General features: G+C 53.0%; 1 protein-coding gene across 1 annotated transcript in view; it reads right to left on the reverse strand.

Annotated features, from left to right (window-relative positions):
* The window catches only part of SLC38A8 (solute carrier family 38 member 8), a 32,962-nt gene extending 8,805 nt beyond the window's left edge, over positions 1-24,157 (reverse strand). Inside the window, exons 1-6 of the mRNA XM_025371197.1 lie at positions 23,969-24,157; positions 18,132-18,330; positions 14,753-14,894; positions 13,384-13,485; positions 10,954-11,011; positions 4,458-4,572 (exon numbers count right to left, since the gene is read on the reverse strand). Coding sequence (XP_025226982.1) covers positions 4,458-4,572; positions 10,954-11,011; positions 13,384-13,485; positions 14,753-14,894; positions 18,132-18,330; positions 23,969-24,157 — 805 coding nt within the window. The remainder of the gene's footprint in view (positions 1-4,457; positions 4,573-10,953; positions 11,012-13,383; positions 13,486-14,752; positions 14,895-18,131; positions 18,331-23,968) is intronic.
* Between the last annotated feature and the right edge of the window lie 1,185 nt (positions 24,158-25,342).

A 25,342-nucleotide genomic window follows, 5' to 3' on the forward strand; every position in this document is an offset into this window, starting at 1 on the left:
CAGAGTTCCGAGGTGGCACAGGGCATTGCACAGCAAGGAGGGTGAGCTCTGACTCAGCCCTCATTCCCTCTTCTTATAAAGCCACCAGTGCCATGTCCATGATAACCCATCAGTCCATTCACCCATTAATCCATTAAGCCCCTGCCCCATGCCTGCCTCTTATGTGGGCTCTTCGGCTGGACCTAGAAACTAAAATCGACACCAGTGAGACAATCAGATCAATGGGAGAAAAGCCTACAGATCTTATTAATTCTCCATGTACATGGGCTCTTAACAGAGTGATGTCTGAAGAAGCGGCCAAAATGAGATGCTTTTATGCTTTTGAGACAAAGAATAAATCTGACAAGGAATAACAGGCCAAAGGGGATCTGGTCAGGGGCAGCGAATTTCTAGGGGAGTCACTAGGAGATATATGGGGTGGGTATAAAACTAGCAGACGCTAAGGGCTAGTTCAGTAAGTGGATTTATTCAGGTCCATTGCAGCCAGAAATCCCACTTCCAGTGATGATGACTATTTCCTCACCCTGGTATGGGGAGGGGGCCCCTCCCAGAGGAATTTTTATGGCTTGATTCCTGCAGAAAGAGTCAAGTCAGCTAGCCCTTTCTGAAACTACAATTTCTCGTGTGTGTGTGTGTGTGTGTGTGTGTGTGTGTGTGTGTGTGTATGTGTGTGTGTAATTTTTTTTTTTTTTTTAGCTGGAGTCTCACTCTGTCATCCAGGCTGGATTGCAGTGGCACAATCTTGACTCACTGCTACCTCCACCTCCCATGTTCAAGCGATTCTCCTGCCTCAGCCTCCTGAGCAGCCGGGATTACAGGCACGTGTCACCACGCTCGGCTAAATTTTTGTATCTTTAGGAGAAATGGGGTTTCACTGTGTCAGCTAGGATGGTCTCCATCTCCTGACCTCGTGATCCACCTGCCTCAGCCTCCCACAGTGCTGGGATTACAAGCATGAGCCACCATGCCTGGTCTCCGATATTTTCAACCCGAAATAATCAATGTACCAGTCTGGCATACTGGCAGATGGCGCGTCCTTCAACCCTTCACCACAAATGGATTAATCTGTTCATGAGAGCAGCGTCCTCATGACTCCACAGCTTCTTAAAGGCCTCACCTCTTGATACTGCCATACTGGCAATTACATTTCAACAGGAGTTTGGAGGGGACAAAGAATCAAACCACAGCATTCTGCCCCTGGTCCCCAAAACTCATATCCTCCTCACAGATAAATACCCCATAGTTATTCCAACCCCATGGCCCCAAAGTCTTCATGTGCTCCAGCACCAACTCAGAGGTCCAAACTCCAGCGTCTGCTCTGTGAGCCTGTGCAATCAAAAGCCATCTACTTCCAAGACACAGTGGCAGTGCAGGCAAAAGAAACATTCTCATCCCAGAAGACAGACCAAGGCCAAAGGCAAGGAGTAAAGGCTCCAAGCAAGTCTGAAACCCAGCAGGGCAGACGCTCAAGCTTCAAGCTGGAGGATCATCTGTTTTGACACCACGTGCCACCCCCTGGACACACTGGGGCAACTCCACTCCTACGGCTTTGCCGGGTACAACCCACGTGTCTGTTCACAGGGGCTGGCGCTTGATGCCTGAAGCTTTTGCAGGCAGGTGTTGCACATTGCTGCTAACTTCGCGGTTTGTAGCCCCAGCGGCGGTCCCACTCTCATGACTCCACTAGGCACTGCCCTGGCAGAGATGCTCTGCAGTAGCTCCAACCTGCATTTCCACTTGGCACTGCCCTCATGGGGGCTCTGTAGAGTGGCTCTGCAGCTGTGACAAGTCTCTGCCTGGACTCCTACGCTTTCCACAACATCCTTTTTTTTTTTGAGACAGGGTCTTGCCCTGTCACCCAGGCTGGAGGGCAGTGGCACAATCACAGCTCATTCCAGCCTTGACCTCCAGGGCTCAAGTGATCCTCCCGCCTCAGCCTCCTGAGTAGCTCGAACTACAGGCTCACACCACCATGTTCTGCTAATTTAAAAAAAATGTTTTGTAGAGACAGGGTCTCACTACATTGGCCAGGCTGGTCTTGAATTCCTGGCCTCAAGCAGTCCTCTCACCTCAGCCTCCCAAAATGCTGGCATTACAGGCATGAGCCACCACACCTGGCCTGAACAACATCTTTTGAAATCTGGCCAGAGGCTGCCAAGTTTCTGTAGCTCTGGCTGCCAGGCTGCAGAATTAGCACCACATGGATCCTGCCAAGGTTTACCACTTATACCTCTGGGGCTGCGGCACGAGCCAGACCAGAGGCCACCTGAGCCAAGGCTGGTGCAGCGAGGAACCCTGTGCCAGGGTCCAGGGAGCAGAGACATGAGGGCACCTAGGATAGCCTGTGAAGGCACTCTGGGTCTGTCCCCAGAACCATCCTGCCCTGGAGGCCCCTGAGCCTGCGATGGGAGGGGCAGCCTCTAAGATCTCTGAAATGCCTTCAGGGTCTTTCTTCCATTCTCTAGATAATCCTTTCTCTCTGTACTAATCTCCTTAGCAAAAGGTCTCAGGGCCATAACCTTGGTTTCCTATCCAGAACATGCGCTGCACTCTACACGGCCAGGCTGAAAGAGTTCCAGATCTTGCTGCTTTGCTTCTCTTTTGATGATCAGTTCCCTCTTCAAGTCATTTTTTGCCTGTCCCAGCATAACGTGAGCAGCTAAGAATAGCCATGCAGCATCGTGAATGCTCTGCTACTTGATATCTCTTCTGCCAGATACCCTAGTTCGTCCTTTTTTGCTGGGGGAGACAGAGTCTCTTTCTTGTTGCCCAGGTTGGAGTGCAGTGGCACAATCTTGGCTCACTGCAACCTCCGCCTCCCAGGTTCAAGTGATTCTCCTGCCTCAACTTCCCGAGTAGCTGGGATTACAGGTGCCTGCCACCATGCCCAACTAATTTTTTGTATTTTTCATAGAAATAGGGTTTTACCATGTTGCACAGGCTGATCTCAAAATCCTGACCTCAAGTGATCCACCTGCCTCGGCCTCCCAAAGTGCTGGGATGACAGGCATGAGCCGCGGCACCCGGCCAGTTCTTCCCGTTCAAGTTCAGCCTTCCACAAAGCCCTCGGGCATGGACACGGTTCAGCCAAGTTATTTACCAGTTTCTAACAGGTTTGGCCTTTACTCCAGCTTCCAAACCCTTGTTCCTTGGTTCCGTCTGAAACCCCCTCAGAATAGCCTTTACTATCCATGACTAGCTACAGCATCTAAGAAGTTCCAAATGTTCCCTAGTCTTGTCTCTAAGCCCTCACCAGAATCTAGCCTTTTTCTAGCCTGCTCCTCCGAATTCTTCCAGCCTACACTCATTGCCCAGCTCCAAAGCCGCTTCCACGTTCCAGGTAGTCAATCATCAACTCTTTATACCAATTTTCTGTCTTAGTCTATTTTTTGTTGGTTACAACCGAATGCCTGAAACTGAGTAATTTATAAAGAAAGGAATTTTATATTTTTACAGTTATGGAGAAGTCTGTACTTCTCCATATGAGAAGTCCAGGATTCTCAGTTATGAGAAGTCCAGGATGAAGAGGCTGCATCTGGTGAGAGCCTTCTTGCTGGGGGGGACTTTGCAGAGCCCTGAAGTGGCACGCAGGGTGTCACATGGCGAGGGGGCTGAGCGTGTGAGCCCAGGACTCTCTTCCTTTTCTTACAAAGCCACCAGCCCCACTCCCATGATAACCTATTAATCCATTAATCCATGAATAGATTAATCTGCTCATGAGGGCAGAGGCCTCATGCCCCAATCCCCTCTTGAAGGCCCCACCTCGCAACGCTACCACATCGGGGATTAAATGTCAACGTGAGTTTTAAAGAGGATAAATATTCAAACCATAGCACACAGGAGTCCAAGGCTGCCTGACAGACCCACTGCAGCCCAAGAGCTTCCTAGATTGGAGGATACGATGTGAATGAAAAAAAGACTGGAGTGAAGGGGCCAACCAGAAGCCAGCCGTGCCAGAGACCTGGGTCTGTGCTTCCGACGCACTGTATGATCTTGGGTGTCACAGCCCCTCTCTGAGCCACACTTTCCTCACCTTTAAAGACCCTCTGCCTCCCACACACAGTTTGTGAGCACCTGAGTCCACTGTACCCACAAACGTTTTGTAAACCACCATCCAGATGTTACAATGTAATGACCGACAGCAGTCAATGTCCTTTGAACAGCAGGCAGCAGGGCTGTGGTGTGGTGTGTAAGAGCAGGGGCTGTGGAGATGGCTAGGCTGGAGTTCAGTTCTCAGCTTTGCACATCTAACTGTGAAACCCTGAACAAGTTCTGGAGGGCCTCTGAGCCTCGGCTTCCTCATCTATGAAATGGGGCCCTTTCCTATGGACACTAAGGATTAAATGAGTCCAGGGGCTCAAAACGTGGAGTATTGGGCCCAGCACATGGCAAACTCTCTAGAGAGATTCTCACTGTTACTCCCCACCCTCTGCAGGGGTGTCTGGGAAGGGCCTTACCCGTCAGTGAATAGATGAGGCAGCAGGCCAGCAAGGACAGCACGGAGACCAGGGCCCAGTGGGAGAGGCTCCGCTTGTGCATGCTACAGTAGATGGAGACAGCAGCTTCGTGACACTGCAAGACAGAGGGCGGCTCAGCAGGACGCTGGCATCCCCCGGAACCAGAGATGCGAAAAAGCACTCATATCCAAAAGGTGGGAAATGTGGGATAGGATGAGGTTTCTCTTCAAATAGCCTGATCAATCCTTTATTCTTTAATTCACAGTACACCCCCACCCCTTTTCCCTTTTTTTCTTCCTACCTTTGTTACATGTCCAAACACGCCACAGTACCAGGTGTTATCAATACCAGTTCACATTCCTTTTTCTTTAAAAAAAAAAAACTAGCTCTCTAGCTCATTACAAACACCCCTTCCCCTTTCCCCTCTCCTCCTTACCTGCCCGCCTTATCTCAAAAAAGTTCCAATGTCTAACCAACCGAGACTGGTTTAGATTGTGCGGCTCAACCCCAGCCAGTGGGAAAAGCGTACAGGGGCAGGACTTGCGTCAGGAAGAAAGGCCCTCGTACCCCTTTGTTCAGGTGTGCTCTCATGGCAATTGGCCCTCTGCACAAAAGTAAAATCACTTTGCTAAGAATCCTTTAAGTGTTCAATTTCGTTAAGATTTTGAGCGTTATTCCCAACAGACACAACCCACGTGCCCACCAAGAGCAGAGGGCGTAAATCAGTGGCAGGATGCTAACATACAGAGCATGACATGGCTCTGACAAAGAACCGTGCACCTCAACACAGAAGAATCTCGCAGACAGAACGTTGAACACAAGAAGCCAGATAGGGGCTGGGCGCGGTGGCTCACACCTGTCATCCCAGCACTTTGGGAGGCCAAAGGGGGCAGATCACTTGAGGTCAGGAGTTCGAGACCAGCCTGGCCAACATGGCAAAACTCCATCTCTAAAAGTACAAAAATTAAGCCGGGCATGGTGGTGAGCACCTGTAATCCCAGCTACTCGGGAGGCTGAGGCGGGTGAATTGCGGGAATCTGGGAGGCAGAGGTTGCAGTGAGCCAAGATCGTGCCACTGCACTCCAGCCTGAAAGACAGAGACTCTGTCTCACAAGAAAAAGCAGCCAGACAGCAGAGAATGTTTCTGTTAATGGATGCAAAGTTCAAGTTACAAGATGAACGATTCTACACCAGGGTTTCTCAGCCTTGGCACAATTGATGTCCAGTGTGGGATAACTCCTGGCAGCCGCCCTGTGTGATGCTTGGGGCGGGGGGATGTTGTGCAGTGTCCCTGGCCGGGACCTACTAGATGCCAGTAGCAGCCCCCCTCCCCCAAGTTGTGACAACCCAAAATGTCTCCAGACATGGCCAAATGTTCCCTGGGGGTATAACCAACCCACATGAACCCGTGCTAGAAGGCAGGATGGTGGTTTGGGTAGGGTGGGTGCTAGTGACTAGAAAAGGTCATGAAGGGGGTCGTGGGGGCTTGACCATGTCACGTGGGTGCACACATACTTAGAATCTACATACTGTATATGTAACATGCCATATTGGGGTTAGAATTTTTTTTGGTAGAGATGGGTTCTTACTGCATTGCCCAGGCTGGTCTCAAACTCCTGAGCTCAAGCAACCCTCCTGCCTTGGCCTCCCTAAGTGCTGAGATTTCAGGTGTGAGCCACCATGCCCAACAGGGATAAGAATTTTAAATTCAGGAGGGAGCGGTAGCTCATGCCTGTAATCTCAGCACTTTGGATATGCCAAGGTGGGTGGATCACCTGAGATCTGGATTTGGAAACCAGCCTGTCCAACAAGGTGAAATCCCATCTCTACTAAAAGTATAAAAATTAGGTGTGGTGGCACACGCCTGTAATCCCAGCTATTTGGGAGGCTAAGGCAGGAGAGTAGCTGGAGCCTGGGAGGCAGAGTCTCACTCTGTCACCCAGAATGGAATGAAGTGGTGCTATCTTGGCTCACCGCAACCTCCGCCTACTGAGTCCTCAAAAGACTCTCCTGCCTCAGCCCAGCTAAGTTTTTATATTTTTGGTAGAGACAGGGTTTCACCATGTTGTCCAGGCTGATCTCATACTCCTGACCTCAAGTGATCCTCCCACCTCAGCCTCCCAAAGTGCTGGGATTACAGGCGTGAGCCACCAATCCCAGCGCAATAATTTTTGTTTAATGCACAACATACACAGTCAATGCCAAGAGCCCATGAGTCACGTGGATTCATTTCTTTGGGTGGGTTGTGGACACTGGTGATTCATGAACAGCCAAGGGAACACTGATGTACAGCCAGGGCTGCGCGGGGAGGCTCTGCTCTGTCCAGACACGAGGGGCAGGGAGGTGCTGCTCTGTCCAGACACGAGGGGCAGGGAGGTGCTGCTCCGTCCAGACACACTGGTGGGTTCGGCGTTCTTCCCAGGCTCCCAGGGCTGGTTCCCACCATTACACCCACTCACTCACTCCTGGTTAAAACCAAACATGCCGAGGCCTCGCTCCTGCCCACCCTGCAAGGATCCTATACAAGGAGCTCAGATTGGCTGGGTCTCCCCTCCCTGCCTCAGGGCCTTTGCCTGTGCTGGTCCCTCTGGCAGGATTTTCTCCTGGTCCAGCCAGCTCCTCCACACCCTCCCGCGGAGTCCTCCCGAGTGGGCTGGTTTCCTCTCTCACACGGCCCGTGTCTTCAACATAAGCAGGCTTTTCATTTTGTCTGCTCAGCATCTCTCAACCACACGACAACGACCACGTCTGCCTTGCTCAGGGCTCTGAACTTGGGCCAGGATCGGAGCCTGCACCCAGCTGAATGAACACTCCAGGGGTTACCCACCTACCCATCCCGTGAACCCACCCAGTAGCCACCAGGCCTCCCTCCACCCAGCCCTGCTCTCTGTCACTCATGATTCCCACTTGGTGCAAGTGAGCAAAGCCAAGGAAACAAGCCCAGCACAGCCATCCTCCCACTCCCAGGACACATTCTGTAGATGTAGGAGGGCACAGTGGCCTCCTCCCTCTGGCTTCCAGCCCCCACTGAGCACACCCCTTCCACTGACCTCAGGCGCCATGCACCCCTGCTTTCTGCCCCCAGGTTTCCCTGACCTACGGGAGGGTTCCACCAGCAGTGGGGACTCGACACCTCTGGGACTCTGCGGATCAACCCTCTGCCTCCTGCACCCCACGGCACTTGTGGGGTTCACCCCACACACTCAGGTCAGCCCTGTGGACCTGGAGCCCCAGTGCCCACAATGGGGACCTCCGTGATGCCCCTTTCCTGTTCCTAAAGGGGCGCCAGCACCTCAGCCCCATCGCAGGCTCTGCCTTCAGGACACCTAGGTGCCCCAAGGTAGGGGGTCCCGGAACCGCAGCTCTGCATATAGAGGCACAGCTGAGTCCAGTATAAGAGAGAAGACAGTCAGTAGTGCCCGACAGGCTGGTGGGCAGGAGGTGCCTCCTTTTCTCCCCATTGACTCCCCAGTTGGGTTTCTACTGGTGTTTTTTGTTGTTTTTTATTTGAGACAGTCTTGCTCTGTAGCCCAGGCTGGAGTGCAGTGGCATGATCTTGGCTCACTGCAACCTCCACCTCCTGGGTTCAAAGGATTCTGATTCAGCCTCCCAAGTAGCTGGGATTACAGGCCCGCGCCAGCATGCCCAGCTAATTTTTGTATTTTTTGTTCAGATGGGGTTTCACCATGTTGGCCAGGCTGGTCCTGAACGCCTGACCTCAGGTGATCCACCAGCCTCAGCCTCTTAAAGTCCTGGGATTCCAGGCATGAGCCACCGCGCCCGGCCTCTACTGGTTTTATAAGGGGAAGCAGAGCAGGCCTGCTGAGGGCGGGTGGCACCCAGGAGGTGGTGGCAGTGTGCAGGCACTCATTGCTCGGTGATGGAAAGAGATGGCAAGACGACACAGTGGCCAAAAAGTGGACCCCACCCAGATGTCCATCAAAGGACACAGGGATAAAGCACAGCTTATCCACACAACGGAACATTATTTGACCACACATAGGGTGGCTACAACATGGATGAATCTCACCAACACGGTGGGGGAGGGAAGCCTGTCATTAAAGGCCACAGTGGGATTCCATTCCTAGGAGAGGGCCATCGTAGGCAAATCCAGAGAGACAGGAAGCACAAAAGCTGCGGGCAGGGGTGGAGAATGGAGAGCGACTGACGGCGATGGGTTTCCTCTGGGAGCAACAGAAAGGTTCTCAACTGACTGTGATGGTGGCACAGCTCTGAATATACTAAAATCCATTACGTTGTACACTTCAGAAAAGTGAATGGCATGGTATGTGCATTCTATCTTAACAAAAATGTTTTTTAAGACCACAAAAACCAGCCGGGCAGTGGTTCACGCCTGTAATCCCAGCACTTTAGGAGGCTGAGGTGGGTGGATCACAAGGTCAAGAGATCGAGACCAGCCTGGCCAAAGTGGTGAAACCCCATCTCTACTAAAAATACAAAAATTAGCTGGGCATGGTGGCAGGTGCCTGTAGTTCCAGCTACTCAAGAGGCTGAGGCAGGAGAATCACTTTAACCCAGGAGGCGGAGGTTGCAGTGAGTCAAGATCGCGCCACTGCACTCCAGCCTGGGCAACAGAGCGAGAGTCTGTCACAAAAGAAAAAAAAAAACCACCAGAAATCCTGGCATAGCCGCACTGGCTGGGGGTGGACACGACCCCTCTGCTCCTGAGTCCCTCTCACAGACTGGACAGGCCTGGGGCAGGGGTGCCCCATTGCCAAATGTGTTTGGGCGGGGACGCTGTGTTTGAGTCAGGTCAGAGTTCCTGATGACAGTATGTGACCATCCCTTCCCTGCAGCCCTCTCCAGCCTCACCCCCTTTTCCCAGCACCTTCACCTACATTTATTCTCCCCCGCTTCAGATCCTGGCAGTCCCCACCTCTAGCCTGAGCCCCTACTCCCAACTCCTTCAATTCTCATCCTTCCCCGCTCTTCATCTCAGCATCTCGTGTCCCTGGAGACGCAGCCCAGGCCTGGTTGCTAGGAGAATCGGATGAGGGCTGGAGGCAAAGGTGAGGGGCACCGCTTGCCAGCATCGGGGAGGCGGCCCCAGCGTGGGTCTGCCGCACCATATGGCGCTTGGGCACAGAGAGGGGTTGTTAAACCCAGTCCAGACAAACAGTTGACAGCAAAATCAGTTCTTTAGATCTTTCAAAATATTGGGCATGCAAGAAGCAATGTGAGAAATCCACGGAAGTGGCTTGCTGAGGCCCTGAAGCAGTACGCCGACTTATTATGTGGAAGAGAAATGGAAATCTTTCAGGATTTTTTTCTTTCCTGAAAAGGGTTCTCAAAGAAAAGGCAAGATGAGGAACAGAAGCAGAGCTCACTGATGGTCAAGGGAAGAGAAGAGCTCAATGGCTACAAAGCTGAGATCCAGTGGTAAACCCTGGGCGCATCTCCCTGTGGACTTGATTTCACTTTGGAATGGTTTTGTTGGTGCTGGTAGTAGGCAGTGGACAGGTGGTTGTTTTTAGGAGATAGAGGTAAATCTTCCCTAAAATAAGCAACATGGCCAGGCACGGTGGCTCACGCCTATAATCTTAGCGCTCTGGGAGGCCGAGGTGGGCAGATTGCTTGAGGAAACAATGGAAGAACAGTGTCTGCTGCCACCTACTAGGAGGGCTAGGGGTACCCATGACAGCCCAGAAGCAGGGGACTGAGCCCAGGCCCGCCGCCTCCCTGCCGTCCCCCCATCCCTGGCCACCTTTCCCCTAGCACCATGCCACAGAGTCCTCTGCACATCTTTCTCCAGCTGTGCCTGGGGCCGGCTCACATCGGCGGCCCACCTGTGCTGTCCTCTCTACCTGGGGTGCACTCCCAGTCACCTGGCTGCTGCCCATATATCCTTCAAGATCCCTTTCAGACCCTACCACCTTGAGCAGACATCTCTGACTCTACCCCTCTGCCAGGATTCTACATATACAGCCTCGTCCTCCCTCCCATGATATTCTATTAAAAATTCTGTATTTCTGTCCCCTCCCCCTCTCTAATCAGCTACCTGTACACCTTCCAGCTCCTCTACCCTGTACCCCTCAGGAGGCAGGATCTTTCCTGCCCAAGGCCCTGGGCAGACTCCACCTGGGTAAAACTGTCCTGCCAGAGTTAAGTAGAAAGCTCTAGGCCTCCAGGCCTCAGGTCTGATTACAGCCCTGTGGGGGTTCTGCAGAGGAAGGGACAGGTCCCAGGTCCCCACACTCTACCCGAGACCCAATAAACATGGTGCTGCTTTTGGCCATCAGTGGGGGCTGGATTCCCAAGTTCAAGGCAATTCCCACCTCCCTGAACCCAGACACCAACCCACTCTCGTGGTCTCGAAAGACAGCCTGGAGACCACAAGTTGGCAGCAGAGAGCCCACTGTATTCTAGAAGTCCTCAAACGCCTCCCTAACAGAGAAACCAAGGTTTCCCGATGGAGCAGAGAGTCACCCACAGCCTCTGCAAATGCCACAGTCTTCAACACAGATGCTCAAATTACCTGAAACCCGAAGCAGATGGTGGGGAAGACACTGAACACAGAGGTCCAGGAGGCAGGGCTGTAAACAGACAAGAACAGGAGTTTATTAAAGAAGGGTCACACCTGGAACAACCTGCGGCTGCAAGGGTGAATTTTAAAGGATGCTGGGAAAATGTAACAGAGCATGGCTGCAAGTTGTATTTTTAATGACTGTGTCCGTGACCAGGCTTTTGGGAATGGAAAAGGATGCTGGCTAAATGCTACACTTTCTAAATACGTCTTTGCTGACATTTGGTAACATGACATTTTCCATGTGGGCAGAATTCGGGCAGGGAAACAGCAATAGGAACTCCCAACTTCCTTCTTGAAGGCTGCTGGCTCCCAGTGCGGTTTGGTAATGGGGGGGCACCCACAGCATCCACACAATGATCCCAAATAGCACAAGGATGGTTTGAGCTCCGTCCAAGCCACCTTAGAGGACAGAGGTCTGCATGGGGAGAAAACCTCCAGGTCCAGCCTCTTGGGATCCCCGCCTGGTTCCCAGCTTCCTTTGACAGGCTTTCTAGGTGTAATTATTGAAAGTAAGATGAGGTCATGTTGGATTAGGGTGGGCCTGAATCCAATGCCTGCCGCCCCAATTGGAAGGGAAAACAAATACACAGAGAAAACACAGTGTGAGGATGAAGGCTGAGACCCAGTGATGCGTCTATCAGCCAACGAACACAGATCGCTGCCCCCAGAACTGGGAAGAGGCAGGAAAGATCCGCTTCTGGAGCCTTCAGAGGGAGCATGGCCACACTTTGATTCTGGACTTCTAGGCACCAGAAGTGAGGGAAATTTCTGTTATTTTAAGCCACAGAGTATGTGGTCACTTGTCACAGCAGCCCTTGGACACTCACATATCCTAACTCACCACCTCCTGTTTTTACCAGGGCCTCCTCATCCCCCCGACCTGTCTGTGCTAAAGTACCACCAGCTCAGTGTACGGATCTCAGCACTCACAGCCTTGAACGCCGTCTCTGGGCCAATGTCAGCCACGTTTCTGCTGCCAGCCTGGACCTCTCTCCCTGAACTTCAGACACACAGACCTGCCCAGCTGCTTGACTTCCCTCTTAGACGTCTCAAGGTCGGCTCCACCTTGACTGTTCCAGCCTGAGCTGCTCCCAGGAACCCGCCCTTGTCAGTCCTCTCTAATCCGGGAAACGGCATCTCCATCCTTCCCATTGTTCAAGCGGAGAGCTCCAAGTTACCTTGACTTTCTTCTCTCTCTTGCTCACCGTCCAACCCACTCGCAGCACTGGCTACAGAATTCACAGGGCCAGGTGCAAAAGGAACGTGTGGGGACCTTTGTTGGACAATGATTAAGAATTTTAAGACGGCAACAGCAGAGGGTTACACTGAGCACGGGGACTGGGTGACTGCAGGGGTCCCACACCCACAAGCCAGCCCTGCCACTGGGAAATCTGATCTCAAGCATATCCAGAGTCTGACTCTTCCTCACGGCCTCCTCTGAAGCCACCAGGTCTGGGACCTGGGATCTAGGCAGGGGCCTCCTACTTGGTCTCTGCTGCTGCCCCTGGTTCCCAAAGACGACAGAACAGCCAGTGTGAGTTTTTTTTTTTTTTTTTTTTTTTTTTTTTTTTTGAGACAGAGTCTTGCTCTGTTGCCCAGGCTGGAGTGCAGTGGTATGATCTTGACTCGCTGCAAACTCTGCCTCCCGGTTCAAGCAATTCTCCTGCCTCAGCCTCCTGAGCAGCTGAGATTACAGGTGCGCGCCACCACACCTGGCTACGTTTTGTATTTTTAAGTAGAGACAAGGTTTCACCATGTTGGCAAGGTTGGTTTTGAACTCCTGACCTCAAGTGATCCACCTGCCTCAGCCTGGCAAAGTGCTGGGATTACAAGTACGAGCCACGACACCCTGCCCAGAGTGACCATTTTTAAAAACAGGTCCCGTCACATCCCTGCTGTACTCAAAATGCTGCCAACTCTCCCAACTCATCCAGAGCAAAACCAAACTCCTTCCTGTGGCTCTGAATCCCTACACGATATCCCCACCCACGCTCTCTGCCCTTGCTCTGGCTGGCTTGGCCACACCGGCCCCCTCACTGTTCCCCTGCGCCGGCACTTGAGGCTGGCTGGCTGCCAGGTTATGTACCTCCACGCTGTGGGGACAAGTCTGCAACAGCCTATGACCCCTTGGCTGCCGCAGCCTTTGGCGGTTTTGCGTCCCTTGGCCCGTCCCAGTCATCACTAGCCACAGCCAGGTCCCTGCAGCAGAAGGAAAGTGGCCCTCCCTTGCCTTCACCGCATCAGAGACGGAAAGAACTGCATGGAAGGAGCCCAGGCTCTGCAGTGAGCCACGAGAGGCTCCTCCTCCGAGACTCCCCTGAAGACTCCCCTGCCACGCCTCCCCACAGAGGCTGCCGGAAGCTGTTCCCTCAGACTTACCTCAGTGAAGGACGGGACTCGCGCACGAGGCCCTGGGGCCAGAGGTAGTACTGCACGGTGATGACCAGGGCCAGGTAACAGGCAGCCAGGGTGCCTAGGATGCTAACACACAGTGACCATGTGAGGGACTGCGCAGTGGGTGACATGTGCGGTTGATGCACGGGGACAGACGGCGGGATCTGAATCCCAGCTCCACCCTTGACAATGAGGTGCTGGCCAAGCTCTCCATCTCTGCCTCCCTGTCCTCAGCTGTACAGGGTGCGCGTGGGGCAGGGCTGGTCTGGGGTCCAGGGGTCAAACGTATAGAGGTTTTTGTTGTTGTTTTGAGACAGAGTCTTACCCTGTCGCCCAGGCTGGAGTGCAGTGGCACAATCTCGGCTCAGTGCAACCTCTGCCTCCCAGGTTCAAGCAATTCTCCTGCCTCAGCCTCCCAAATAACTGGGACTACAGGCACGCACCATGACACCGGGCCAATTTTTGTATTTTCAGTAGAGATGGAGTTTCACCATGTTGGTCAGGCTAGTTTCAAACTGCTGACCTCAGGTGATCTGCCCACCTCAGCCTCCCAAAGTGTTGGAATTACAGGCGTGACACCGGGCCCAAATGTGTAGAATTCTCAATGGCACCCAGCGCCCTTGGGGATGGCAGCTGTAATATTGTTTCCTTCCCACCAACAAAAGCTAATCAGCCACTCAGCCTGACACCTAAGGCAGGACGCCAGCAGGCTTGGTCACACTTGAGAAGGGACAAGCCCCCCTGGCTTGGTCCAAGTGGGACGGGAGCCTTGCAGGGTAGAAGCCTGGGGGAGGCTCCAGTTTGCTGCCTGCTGTTTCTACACAATGTCTATTGTTCATACACAACAGGGGAAAGGCAGGCGGCAGAGGGGAATGGATACTGTTGCCAAGCTTTGTTTCTTCAAAAGTATACAGAGCCTTAGCCAAAAAAAGAAAACCGTGTGTGTGTGTGTGTGTGTGTGTGTGTGTGTGTGTGTGTGTGAACGAGGGAGTGTGTGCACGCGGCGGGGGGGGGGGGGGGGGGGGGGGGGGGGGGGGGGGGGGGGGGGGGGGGGCGCGCGGGTAGGTGCGGGTAGGTGTGTTGTGGGGAGGTGTCTCTCTGAGCCCATGTGCAAAAAGTCCAACAATGAAATCGTGAGTAACACTGATGTTGTTACAAGTCATTTTCTTTTTTTGGCTCGTCTGTATTTTCCATCGGGAAAACATTTTACTTGCATAATTTCATATTGTTTTCCCCTTCTCCAAATGGGAAGGCCAATCCCCCAGCTCCTCTGACCCCAGATGGACAGAAACCCTGACACAAACACTCAGCAAGGTGGGGGCCCCCACCGGGCAGCAGCGTCCCCAGCCCTTACCTTGTATATTTCTGGAAGGCGATCTCCCGTGGGGCGGATAGGGGCAGGATGACCAGCGCGGAAAGCAGGGGCAGGGTGAAGCGCTGGTCTGTGTACCACGGCTGCGGGGCGGGCGGGGTGCCAGACAGGAGGGAGTCACACACTGCCAGAGACACAGGGAGAGCTGAGCCACAGAGCACAAACGCCGTGGGTTCTTGGCTCCTGCCTGGCCCTTCAACCCTGAGTGGGGTTGGACATCCACCCTCAGTCAGCCCCAGGAGCCCAGGGATCGGATGACAAGTGAGATGGAGACAGGTCACGTGCCCCACACAGGAACAAAACCTGACACATGAATTAATTCAACAAATATTCACTGAGCTTCTTCCCCAAGGCCAGCACTGCTCTAAGGCCCGAGATGCGGCGATGACCTGACAAGCCATCTGCCCTCATGCCCCTTACATTCTGGTGAAAGCCTCTTTTTGTTTTGCTCAGGAACTCAACGGTATCTGGGGTCAAATGGGGGCCTGAAGTAGATTTTTGGTCACTGTGCAGGCAGCACCAGGCTGCTGTCCATCAGAATAGCAGGTTCCCATGGTGGCAGCAAAACACATGACCCCAAACGCAGTGGCTTAGAACCACTTTATTACAACAAGTCATAGCTTGTAGGTAGAGAATTAGTTCAGGGCCTGGCTGGCCAATCCTTCTCCATACAGGATTGGCTGGGGCTGCTTGGGGGTCTCTGGCTGGCAGTGGGGCTGGTCTGGAGGGCCCTTGATGGCTCCCCCCAACACCTGGTGCCTGGTGGGTACACCCGGGCCTTCCCTGAAGTCTGGGAGTCTCTCCACAGGGGCCTTCTAGCAGGTGCCTCCAACTTCTTCCTTGGCAGCTGAGGGATCCCAGAGACAGAGGCAGAAGCTGCCTGTCCTCTTAAAGGCCAGGTCCAGCACTGGCGCAGCATCCCATTTACCGCACACTGCTGGACAAAGCCATACAGGCACACCTAATTCAAAGGCAAGGGGCACAAGCTCCACTAACCTCTCCATGGAAAGAATACCAAAGAATCGGGGGCCATTTTTATTCTGCCACAGTGGGATGAATGATTTGGAACCCCTCTAAGAGACAAGACAGATGGGGGAGGGGAAAGCACAGGAGAGTGGGAGGGTGGCTGGAGGTGGGAGCCACTGGGAACCACCTGGGCAGGTGAGGTGGCCCCTGCGACCACTGGAGGTGGGAGGCTGAGCAGCTTGAGATGTCTTCATTCATTTCGGAGGTCGTTGGCACTGAGGTGTCATATATGCTTCTTTGATGTCACTCAACAAGGGGAGCCGTGTGAAAAATGAATGCATGTGAGAACAGCTCATGTGTACAAAATGATGAAGGGGAAGGTTCCACAAGCAGGTGGTCACAGCAGCATCCACGTGGGACAGCCAAAGATGCCAAGGGAATGCACATGCCCCAGGACTGCACCGAGATCCTGGGCGGGTTTTAGACCCAGGCAGCGTGTGATGCGGCAGGCCCTTTTGTCTGCATCTGGACCTCCCATAGCCAGGATCCTCGGGGCCAACAGCAGGACTACACCAGCTCCTTCCTAAACCTAGTGTTCTTGGATGCTTGAGATCTCTGGCACCAAAGACACGGCCATTTGTACCTCATGCCATGACTCCCCCAAGCACTCCAACCTCTATCTAGCACTCCCTCTCAGAAGCTTGGCCTTCCCTACAGAGAGGCATCCTCAAATAACTAACCAGATATACACAAGAACGCTCTCTCCACCACAGTCAATCCACCGAGACCTGGGGTGGCCCATATCCTCATCCGCCCTCTGACTAGTCAGGGGCCTCTGTTCCCAGTGAGGCTCAGAATCCCTCTTAACACAGCAACACTACCAGTTCACTGGAGTTGAAACTGCAGACGAACTCTACTTGCCACTGGTGAGCAGGATGTTTTTGTGCCCACTTACCCATTAAGAGGTTCAGATATGCCAATCTCACTTCTTTTTGGTATAAGATAGTGTTTACCAAGACACAGCAGCCTTCCATCTCAATAACCCCCCTCCCCAGTCAGGGGCCTTTTGCTTCAAGGATCAAGAGACACACAGAACACACACATGGCAAAATGGTAGACTAAATGTCACCCTATCAACAATCACACTCCAATTAGAAGTCTGAACATTCCAATCAGAAGACTGAGACTGTCAAGCTGGATAAAAAGGCAAGACCCTACCATATGCTGCCTACAAGAAATGCATTTTAAAATCCCAAGCCATTCTCAGGCTGGTGTTGCAAAAAGGAATTATAAACACGTTAAAAAACAAACAAAAATCCAAGTCACAGTTAGATTCTAAGTAAAAGAATGAGAAGAGAACTAACTTCTATACAAACACTAGTCTTAAGGATGCTAGAGTGGCTACGTTAATAGTAGAGAAGACAGATTTAATACCAGAGATAAAGAATACTTCATAACAATAAAAGGATAGAGTTTCAAAGACCATGAAGCATGAAGCTTGACAGAACAGGCTAATCTGCAATTACAGCTGGCAATTTTAACATCCTTTAACATCCTTTTCTTAGGAACAGAACTAAAGATTAATATGGTTGCTATGGGAGATCTGAACACAGCTGTTGACCGCCTTGACCTAATGGACATTGCCAGCACACTGCGCCCAGCAACTGCAGAGTACACATTCTTTGAAGAGCACACAAAATGTTCTCCAAGACAGCCAGACCATGTGCTGGACTACAGAGCAAGTCTCAGTGGATCTCAAAAGACAGAAATGACAGATTCCCTGACCATGATGCGAATTAAGGTAGGAACCATGAAGGAATCGAAAAAAACTCCCCAGGTGGCAATTAAACACCACAGCTCTAAACATCTCACGAGTCAAAGAGACCACAGTGAAAACTGGCCAATATTTTACATTTTCCATTCATGAGAAATGAGTCAAATGAAAATGAAAATAGGACATCCCAAAGTTGGTAAGATGCAGCTAAAGCAGTGCTTAGAGGGAAAATCTTAGTCGGGAACTAGAGGCTGAGTCTGCTTGAGGGCTGAGAGCCACAGTCATCCCAAAGTCAAAGGTGTTACTGATTCTCTCTCAGAAGGAGCCGCTTACTGGTGGCTCCATTTCCTCATCTGTGAAACGACTTATCTCCACTGGACATCCTAACTGCAGCCACAACCTCTCTCATGCACTTGTGTGCCCATGACTCTCACCCCACTGGTGACTATCCATGCTGAGCCTCCCTTCCCCACCATGTTAGGAACCAGAGTGTGGTTTCAGCTTCTGCTGTCCCTCAGGGCCCAGGCCAGTGCCCCATGTCCTGCTGATCAACTGGAAACCCCAAGAGGTCATTAGAGGTCCAGCACCCTGGGCCACCCCAAGTCCCACAGAAGTACTTACGCTTCTCAAGCTGGTCCCCGATCACCCTGAGGAAGGCCACGGAGATCATGAGCAGGTTGACAAGGAAGCAGGCCTCACACAGCTTCCCGATGGCAGGGCCACAGAGCCCCCTGACCACGCCCTGGTAGGTGGCCTGGCCACTGACAGCAGCAGCATAGCCCAGGATGACCAGCCCGCTGACCAGGAAGACCAAGGAGACCTGCGGAACAGGACCTGGAACTGGGGTGTGCCCACAGCCCACCCATCCCTAGTCAACCACCCCTCAGGCACTCTCTCCACATGGCTTCTTGTCCACAGACACCAGGGCTGCTGCCAGCATGGGAGGCGTTCTACCAGCTGTGTCACTGCACCCCCACCCCCCACCCCATCCATCCTGAAATCAGAGCTGCAGAGCAGGCTGATTCTGGCAGCCTCACTGGCTCTAGGCTGTGAACCTGGGAATCTGAGACCATCCTGCCCCAGCCGGACAAGTGATACATCAGAAACCCAGAGTTTAAATTACTCTCCTGAAATTGCCTGGCCTGTGGGTAGAGAGGCAGTAGGCACGGTGGCTTGGAACACGAGGTGGAGCGGGCACAGCTGGGCTCAGGTTCTAACCACCGCTCACCTGCTGTGTGGCATGAGGCAGGCTGGCAACCTCTGCTTTTCCATTTGTGAAAGGGGGGTAGCACTGCCCCCTTGCAGGGCTGCTGTGACACACAGGACGAACAAGGCCTGTGACACACTCGGCTCAGCACATGAGTGCTCCAGAAATGGTGTTCCGGCTGGGCACAGCGGCTCATGCCTGTAATCCCAGCACTTTCAGAGGCAGAGGTGGGTGGATCACCTGAGGTCAGGAGTTCGAGACCAGCCTGGCCAACATGGAGAAATCCTGTCTACTAAAAATACAAAAATTAGCCGAGCATGGTGGCAGGTGGTGCCTGCAGTCCGAGCTACTCATGAGGCTGAAGCAGCAGAATCGCTTGAATCTGGGAGGCAGAGGTTGCAGTGAGCCAAAATTGTGCCACTGTACTCCAGCCTGGGGGATAAAGACTCTGCCTCTAAAAAAACAAAAAAAAAAAGAAAAGAAAAGAAATGGTGTTCCCTCTATTTCAGCTTAAATTTATTTATTTATTTTGGAGACGGAGTCTAGCTGTCACCCAGGCTGGAGTGCCATGGCATGACCTCAGCTCACTATAACCTCTGCCTGCCAAGTTCAAGCAATTCTGCCTCAGTCTCCCGAGTAGCTGGGATATGCCATTACACCCAGCTAATTTTTTTTTGTATTTTTAATTATTATTTTTTGAGACGGAGTCTCACTCGGTCGCCCAGGCTGGAGTGCAGTGGCACAATCTCGGCTCACTGCAAGCTCCGCCTCCTGGGTTCAAGCCATTCTCCTGCCTCAGCCTCCTGAGTAGCTGGGACTACAGGCACCCACCACCACACCTGGCTAATTTTTTGTATTTTTTAGTAGAGACGGGGTTTCACAGTGTTAACCAGGATGGTCTCGATCTCCTGACCTCATGATCCGCCCGCCTTGGCCTCCCAAAGTGCTGGGATTACAGGTGTGAGCCACCACGCCCGGCCTTTTGTATTTTTAAAATCTTTTTCCAAAATTATAAAAAATTTTCAGGCCAGGTGCTATGGCTCATGCCTGTGATCTTAGCACTTCAGGAGGCCAAGGCGGGCGGATCACCTGAGGTTGGGAGTTTGAGACCAGTCTGGCCAACGTGGTGAAACCCCGTCTCTACTAAAAATACAAAACTTAGCCAGGCATGGTGGCACATGCCTGTAATTCCAGCTACTTGGGAGGCTGAGGCAGGAGAATCACTTGAACCTGAGAGGCGGAGGTTGCAGTGAGCCAAGATCGCGCCAAGCTGCAAGTGGGGACACAGCGAGACTCCGTCTCAAAAAGAAAAAAAAAAAATTCAGATGTACAGGAAAGTTGCAAGAATGTTACAGTGAACACCCCCTGTGGGCAACCACCCGACTTCCCCATGACAGCTTGCTGTACTTGCTTTGACTTCTCTACCCTTCTACCCATGCCTCTGTGCGGCCATCCATCCATCTTAATGGATTAGCATTTTGAAGCAAGTTGCAGATCCCGGTGTACGTACCGTGGAATACTCTGGCATGCCTACCAAGCATTAGAGCTTGATGTTTGTTCGTTCACAGGCCTTTTCTCTTGTGGGGTGAAAATTTACATATAAAAATGCACAAAATCTTAAGTGTATTGCTGGAAGATGTACCATGCACATGTGCCAGCCAAACCTCTACCCACAGGCAGAACATCACCACACCCTGGATGGTCCCACGAGTCCCCTGTCTCCTTCCCATCCCCACTGGTCTAGTATTTTCCACCTTTACGTAATTCCCAGCTCCTCCCACTCCGCCACGCGTGTGTGATTGATCCGTATCGTGCGCACAAGCAGCTTGCTTCTGTTTTTTGCTGACAGGCCATTGTCTGAATAGATCACAATTAGCCAAGCATGGTGGTCGAGCATTCCACATCTAATCCCTCGAGTCTGTGAATGTGGCTTATTGGAAACAGTTTTTGCAGATGTCCACAAGGAAAACCTAAGTGAAAAACCGTTCTGCCTATGTCATTAAGGATCTTGGCCGGGCACGGTGGCTCAACCCTGTAATCCCAGCACTTTGGGAGGCCGAGACGGGCGGATCACGAGGTCAGGAGATCGAGACTATCCTGGCTAACACAGTGAAACCCCGTCTCTACTAAAAAATGCAAAAAAAACTTAGCCGGGCGAGGTGGCAGGTGCCTGTAGTCCCAGCTACTCGGGAGGCTGAGGCAGGAGAATGGCGTGAACCCGGGAGGCGGAGCTTGCAGTGAGCTGAGATCCGGCCACTGCACTCCAGCCTGGGTGACAGAGCAAGACTCCGTCTCAAAAAAAAAAAAAGAAAAAGGATCTTGAGGTGAGGTCATCTTGGATCTGGTGGGTCCTCAACCCAATGAGGTGTGTCCTTGTAGAGACAGAGGAGGAGGAGGCAGAGATTGGAGTCATGCGGCCACAAAGCCAAGGAGCACCTGGAGCCACCAGCTGGAAGAGCCTTTGGAGGGAGCGAGGCCCTGCTGACACCTTCATGTCAGACTCCTGACCTCCAGAACTGTGAGAAAATACGTTTCCAGTGTTTTAAGCCCTCCTTTTTGTGGTAATGTTACAGCAGTCCCAGGAAACGGACACGTCCAATTCTAAAATATTGAGGGATTTCTCCAACGCCCTCTCACGCAGGCTCTAAGTTCCGTGAAGACTGGGCAGTGTCCTTTTTTCTCTTTTGCCCAAGAGAAGGACCTGACAAACGCAGACACTCAGAAAACATCTGTGGTTGAAAGGCAGGGGCGCCGGGTGCAGTGGTTCATGCCTGTAATCCCAGCACTTTGGGAGTCCGAGGCGGTGGATCACATGAGGTCAGGAGATCGAGACCATCCTGGCCAACACAGTGAAACCCTATCTCTACTAAAAACACAAAAAACTAGCCGGGCATAGTAGCATGTGCCTGTAGTCCCAGCTACTTGAGAGGGAGGCTGAGGCAGGAGAATCGCTTGAACCTGGGAGGCAGAGGTTGCAGGGAGCCGAGATCACACCATTGCACTCCAGCCTGGGCAAGAGTGAGACCCTCAAAAAAGAAAGAAAGGAAAAAAAAAAAAAGAGGCAGGGGAAGGTGTGGGTGCAGGGAGCCTCACTGGTGAGCCATCCCTGGAGGATACGGTCACCACAAGAGGGACTGAGCCTCCAGGCAGCAGAACCGCAAGGAGCCCCGGCCACCGTGCCAGACCCAGCCCCTCCACAGCTCCCAAGAGGGGGTTTGTCCATTTTCATCAAATGTCTCCCATCTAAGTACGAAGCTAAACCTGACCCTGCTTAGCGTCTGAGATCAGATGAGATCAGGTGCATTCAGGGTGGTATGGCCCTAGACTGTTTTCATCAAATGTCACTAAACCTGCAACCCTAACGACTCAGGCTTCCAACCTCTGCCCACTGACTTCACATTTAAATGCTCCCCATGCAGAAACCTCACAAGCTAAGTGGAGGGAAGCAGCCTCCCCCAAATCTTCCGTCGTTCAGTGACATCACCCCAGCCCCACCTCCATCTCCCCGGCAGCCCTGGAGGCTGAAGGAACAACTTGGAGTGGCGGGAGCTTGTCAACAGCCAGCCTGGCTCCTCTACTCTGCCATGAGTTTCCACTTATTCATGTCCGGGTTCCCTTCTCAAGTCTGCTGAGCAAAGGGATCTCGAGCTCATCCTAAGCAAAACGAAACAGCCGTTCACCCAGAGCCAAGTCACAAACGCGGTCTCAGGCCTATCCAGCCCTGCAGGGCCAGCATCTGATTTCAGCAAGATCTGCAGGAGATGCCTGCATGGTGCTCATGGAGCAGGGATCCCCCTCTCTGGCTCATGGCCATTCCTGCTACCCAGGGATTGGCCACGACCCTGCCCCCAAGCCCCGACTGCCTCACCCTGGGCCTTCTGTGGCTTGAGATCCGGTTTCTCCCTCATTGCCGTAAGGGCAGCCTTCCTGACGCACTAGTCCAAACACAGGCATGCCGCCCCCTCACGTGCACCTCAGGAAGCTCTTACCATTTCCAATGGGGCTCAGAGCAAAGGTCACCTCCTCCGAGAGGCTTCTGACCACACTGTGTCGTATCATCCCCCCATCCCCAGAGACACATGACCCTCCCGACATGATCCACCATCTGAAGCTGATGACATGCATCTTGTCTGACCTCCCGTTAGAACGAAGTTCCATGAGGACAGGGACCGCACTGCCTCGTCCATCCCAGGCCAGGCACGGGGCAGGCGCTCGCCAATGCCAGGGGTGGCATGGGTTACACCCGACACTGCAGTTTCCAAACAGACACGAAGAGCCTCAGGGCACACAGTTGGAACTCAGCCATTATCCACCAGCTGCTATAAAACATGTGAGATAAAACCCGCCAAAGAGCTCACCACAAAATGCAGCAATTCATTCCATCAGCCAGGGGAAAAGCATCTTAGAAAATAAAGTTGTGCTCATGAGTGGCTCTCCCACAGCAAAAAGAGTGCGGCATCCGCGCTTCCCCAGAAGGGAATCCCGGCTCTGCACCTGGCAGGCAGAAGAGCCGAACATCCGACACCAAGCAAGGCTGGCCCGGCTCTGCGTGGGGAGTATGGAGGTGTCACACCAGTTAACGGCTCAATCTGCACACAGCAGTCCAGCTTTGTTTTTGTTTGAGACGGAGTCTCACTCTGTCGCCCAGGCTGGAGTGCAGTGGCACAATCTCAGCTCACTGCAACCTCTGCCTCCCAGGTTCAAGCGATTCTCCTGACTCAGCCTCCTGAGTAGCTTGGATCATAGGTGCCCACCACCACACCTGGCTAATTTTTTTATTTTCAGTAGAGACAGGGTTTCACCATGTTGGCCAGCCTAGTCTTGAACTCCTGAGCTTAGCTGATCCGTCCACCTTGGCCTCCCAAAGGGCTGTGATTACAGGCGTGAGCCACCATGCCTGGCCCAGCTTTAGTTTTTGAGCTGAGACCAACAGGCAAGAAAGAGCAGCTGACCAGGCAGGGTGCCCAGAGAGCCTCCTTCCCGGGTGAAATGTCCACTTCACAGCTGTGACGCTTCTAGCTCTATCCCAGGAGCTGTGTATCAGACATCACCGGGGCCCATAGGGGTATTCTCGCCCCAGGGCTACAGTGGGATTAACTTCTCCCCTCATTAGCTGAGCAGGATAGCAGTTAAAACCCCGAAACTACAGCTTACAGGACACGCAACTCCGCAGAAGCAATGCGGAGAACCCACCCAGAAAAAACAAAGCCGCCTCGTACCCGTCCCCTGGACTCACTTCCCGGGGACTTACCAGCTCCACCAGGAAGGCAGGGACCACGCCGCCCGCTTTGGAGAAGGCCCAGGGGAAGTTGAGCAGGCCAGCTCCCAGCGCGGACTTCATGAGGATGAAGACGGCACCCATTGAGGACAGAGTGGCAGCGGCCGCGGCAGGGTGAGACTTTTCTGGAAGGTCTCTGCTTCCTGGGGTCTGTCCCTCCATGGCTAGAGGCAGCAGAACGGTGGAAAGCATGACCTTCATGCTTTCTTCCCTCCCTAAGTTCTAGGTATCCTTATTTCTCTCCCCAACTCAGTGAGAGCTCCCTGAGCCGCTCTTGCGCGCTTCCTTGGCGGCGGCTCCCCCTTTCCAAAGGGTGCTGCATGCATCTGCCCGTGACTTCTGGTCCCCCTTCCTCTCCCCCATTCCCTACCTACATTATTCTCACTCCTGCCCTCCCACTAGACCCCAAAACTACCTCACCCCTTCCCCCGTCCCTCTCTCTTCTCCCAAACCCCCAACCTTCCTCATCCCCATCAATCCTCTCTCCCCACATTCCCATCCACCTCCTTTGCTTCCAGCCAAACTTCTGTACAGACAGAGCCCCAGTCCCTGGTCCTTACCACCAATTCCAACCTTTAAGGTGCCAGACAGTCCTTGGCTGTTGGGGATGGGACTCAGGCTCACTCCAGGTGGCTCAGCTGCATTTCCTGGGGCCAGAGGGGTGGGAGAAGGAAGATTCTAGTTTGGAGGGGTGGGTAAGTCATTAATTAAAGGAGCCCTAGCTAGTGTGTGTCAGAGTCAGGCCCCTCCACACCTAGGAGGACAGCAACAAGTGGTCAGGGCCATGGGTCCCAAGAATTTGCAGCTTTTGAGACTTCTGACCTGAGCAAGGAAGGCTTAAGACTCCCGCCTCTCTCCAGCCCCCTGCAGGCCCAGCCCCGGGGGTGGAGCTTTCTCAGCTGCCCTGGAGGGTGACAGGGAGCTCAGCTAGTAGCAACATGGGGCAGGGGAGCAGGCACCATGATCTCATGGCAGCTTCTGCAGCACCTCCATCCTCAGATGCCTCTCCAAGGCCCCCAGCCCAAGGGAAGGGGTGTGAAAAGCGCACTGAGCCCAACCTCCTCAGCTGCAGAACAGGCTCCACCGTCTGCAGGTGCTGCCTCCAAGGTGGCTTCCTTTACCTCCGCCACCCAACTCCTGCAGGTGTGCCTGAGAACTAATCCCATGCACACGAGTCACCCACGGGGCTTGTTGAAAGCTTGGAGGCGGCGGCGGCTGCTGGTCCCTAGGCCACGCTTGAGTAGTGAGACATCTCTCCAAACTGATACGTGGTTAGCTAAGGGGGCAGAATATCCGAGACGGCCCCATTCCGGAAAATGCTGGCACATGCAGGTCAGATCTGGAATT

This window comes from Theropithecus gelada, chromosome 20 (genome assembly GCF_003255815.1).
Source record: "Theropithecus gelada isolate Dixy chromosome 20, Tgel_1.0, whole genome shotgun sequence".
Lineage (NCBI taxonomy): Eukaryota > Metazoa > Chordata > Mammalia > Primates > Cercopithecidae > Theropithecus > Theropithecus gelada.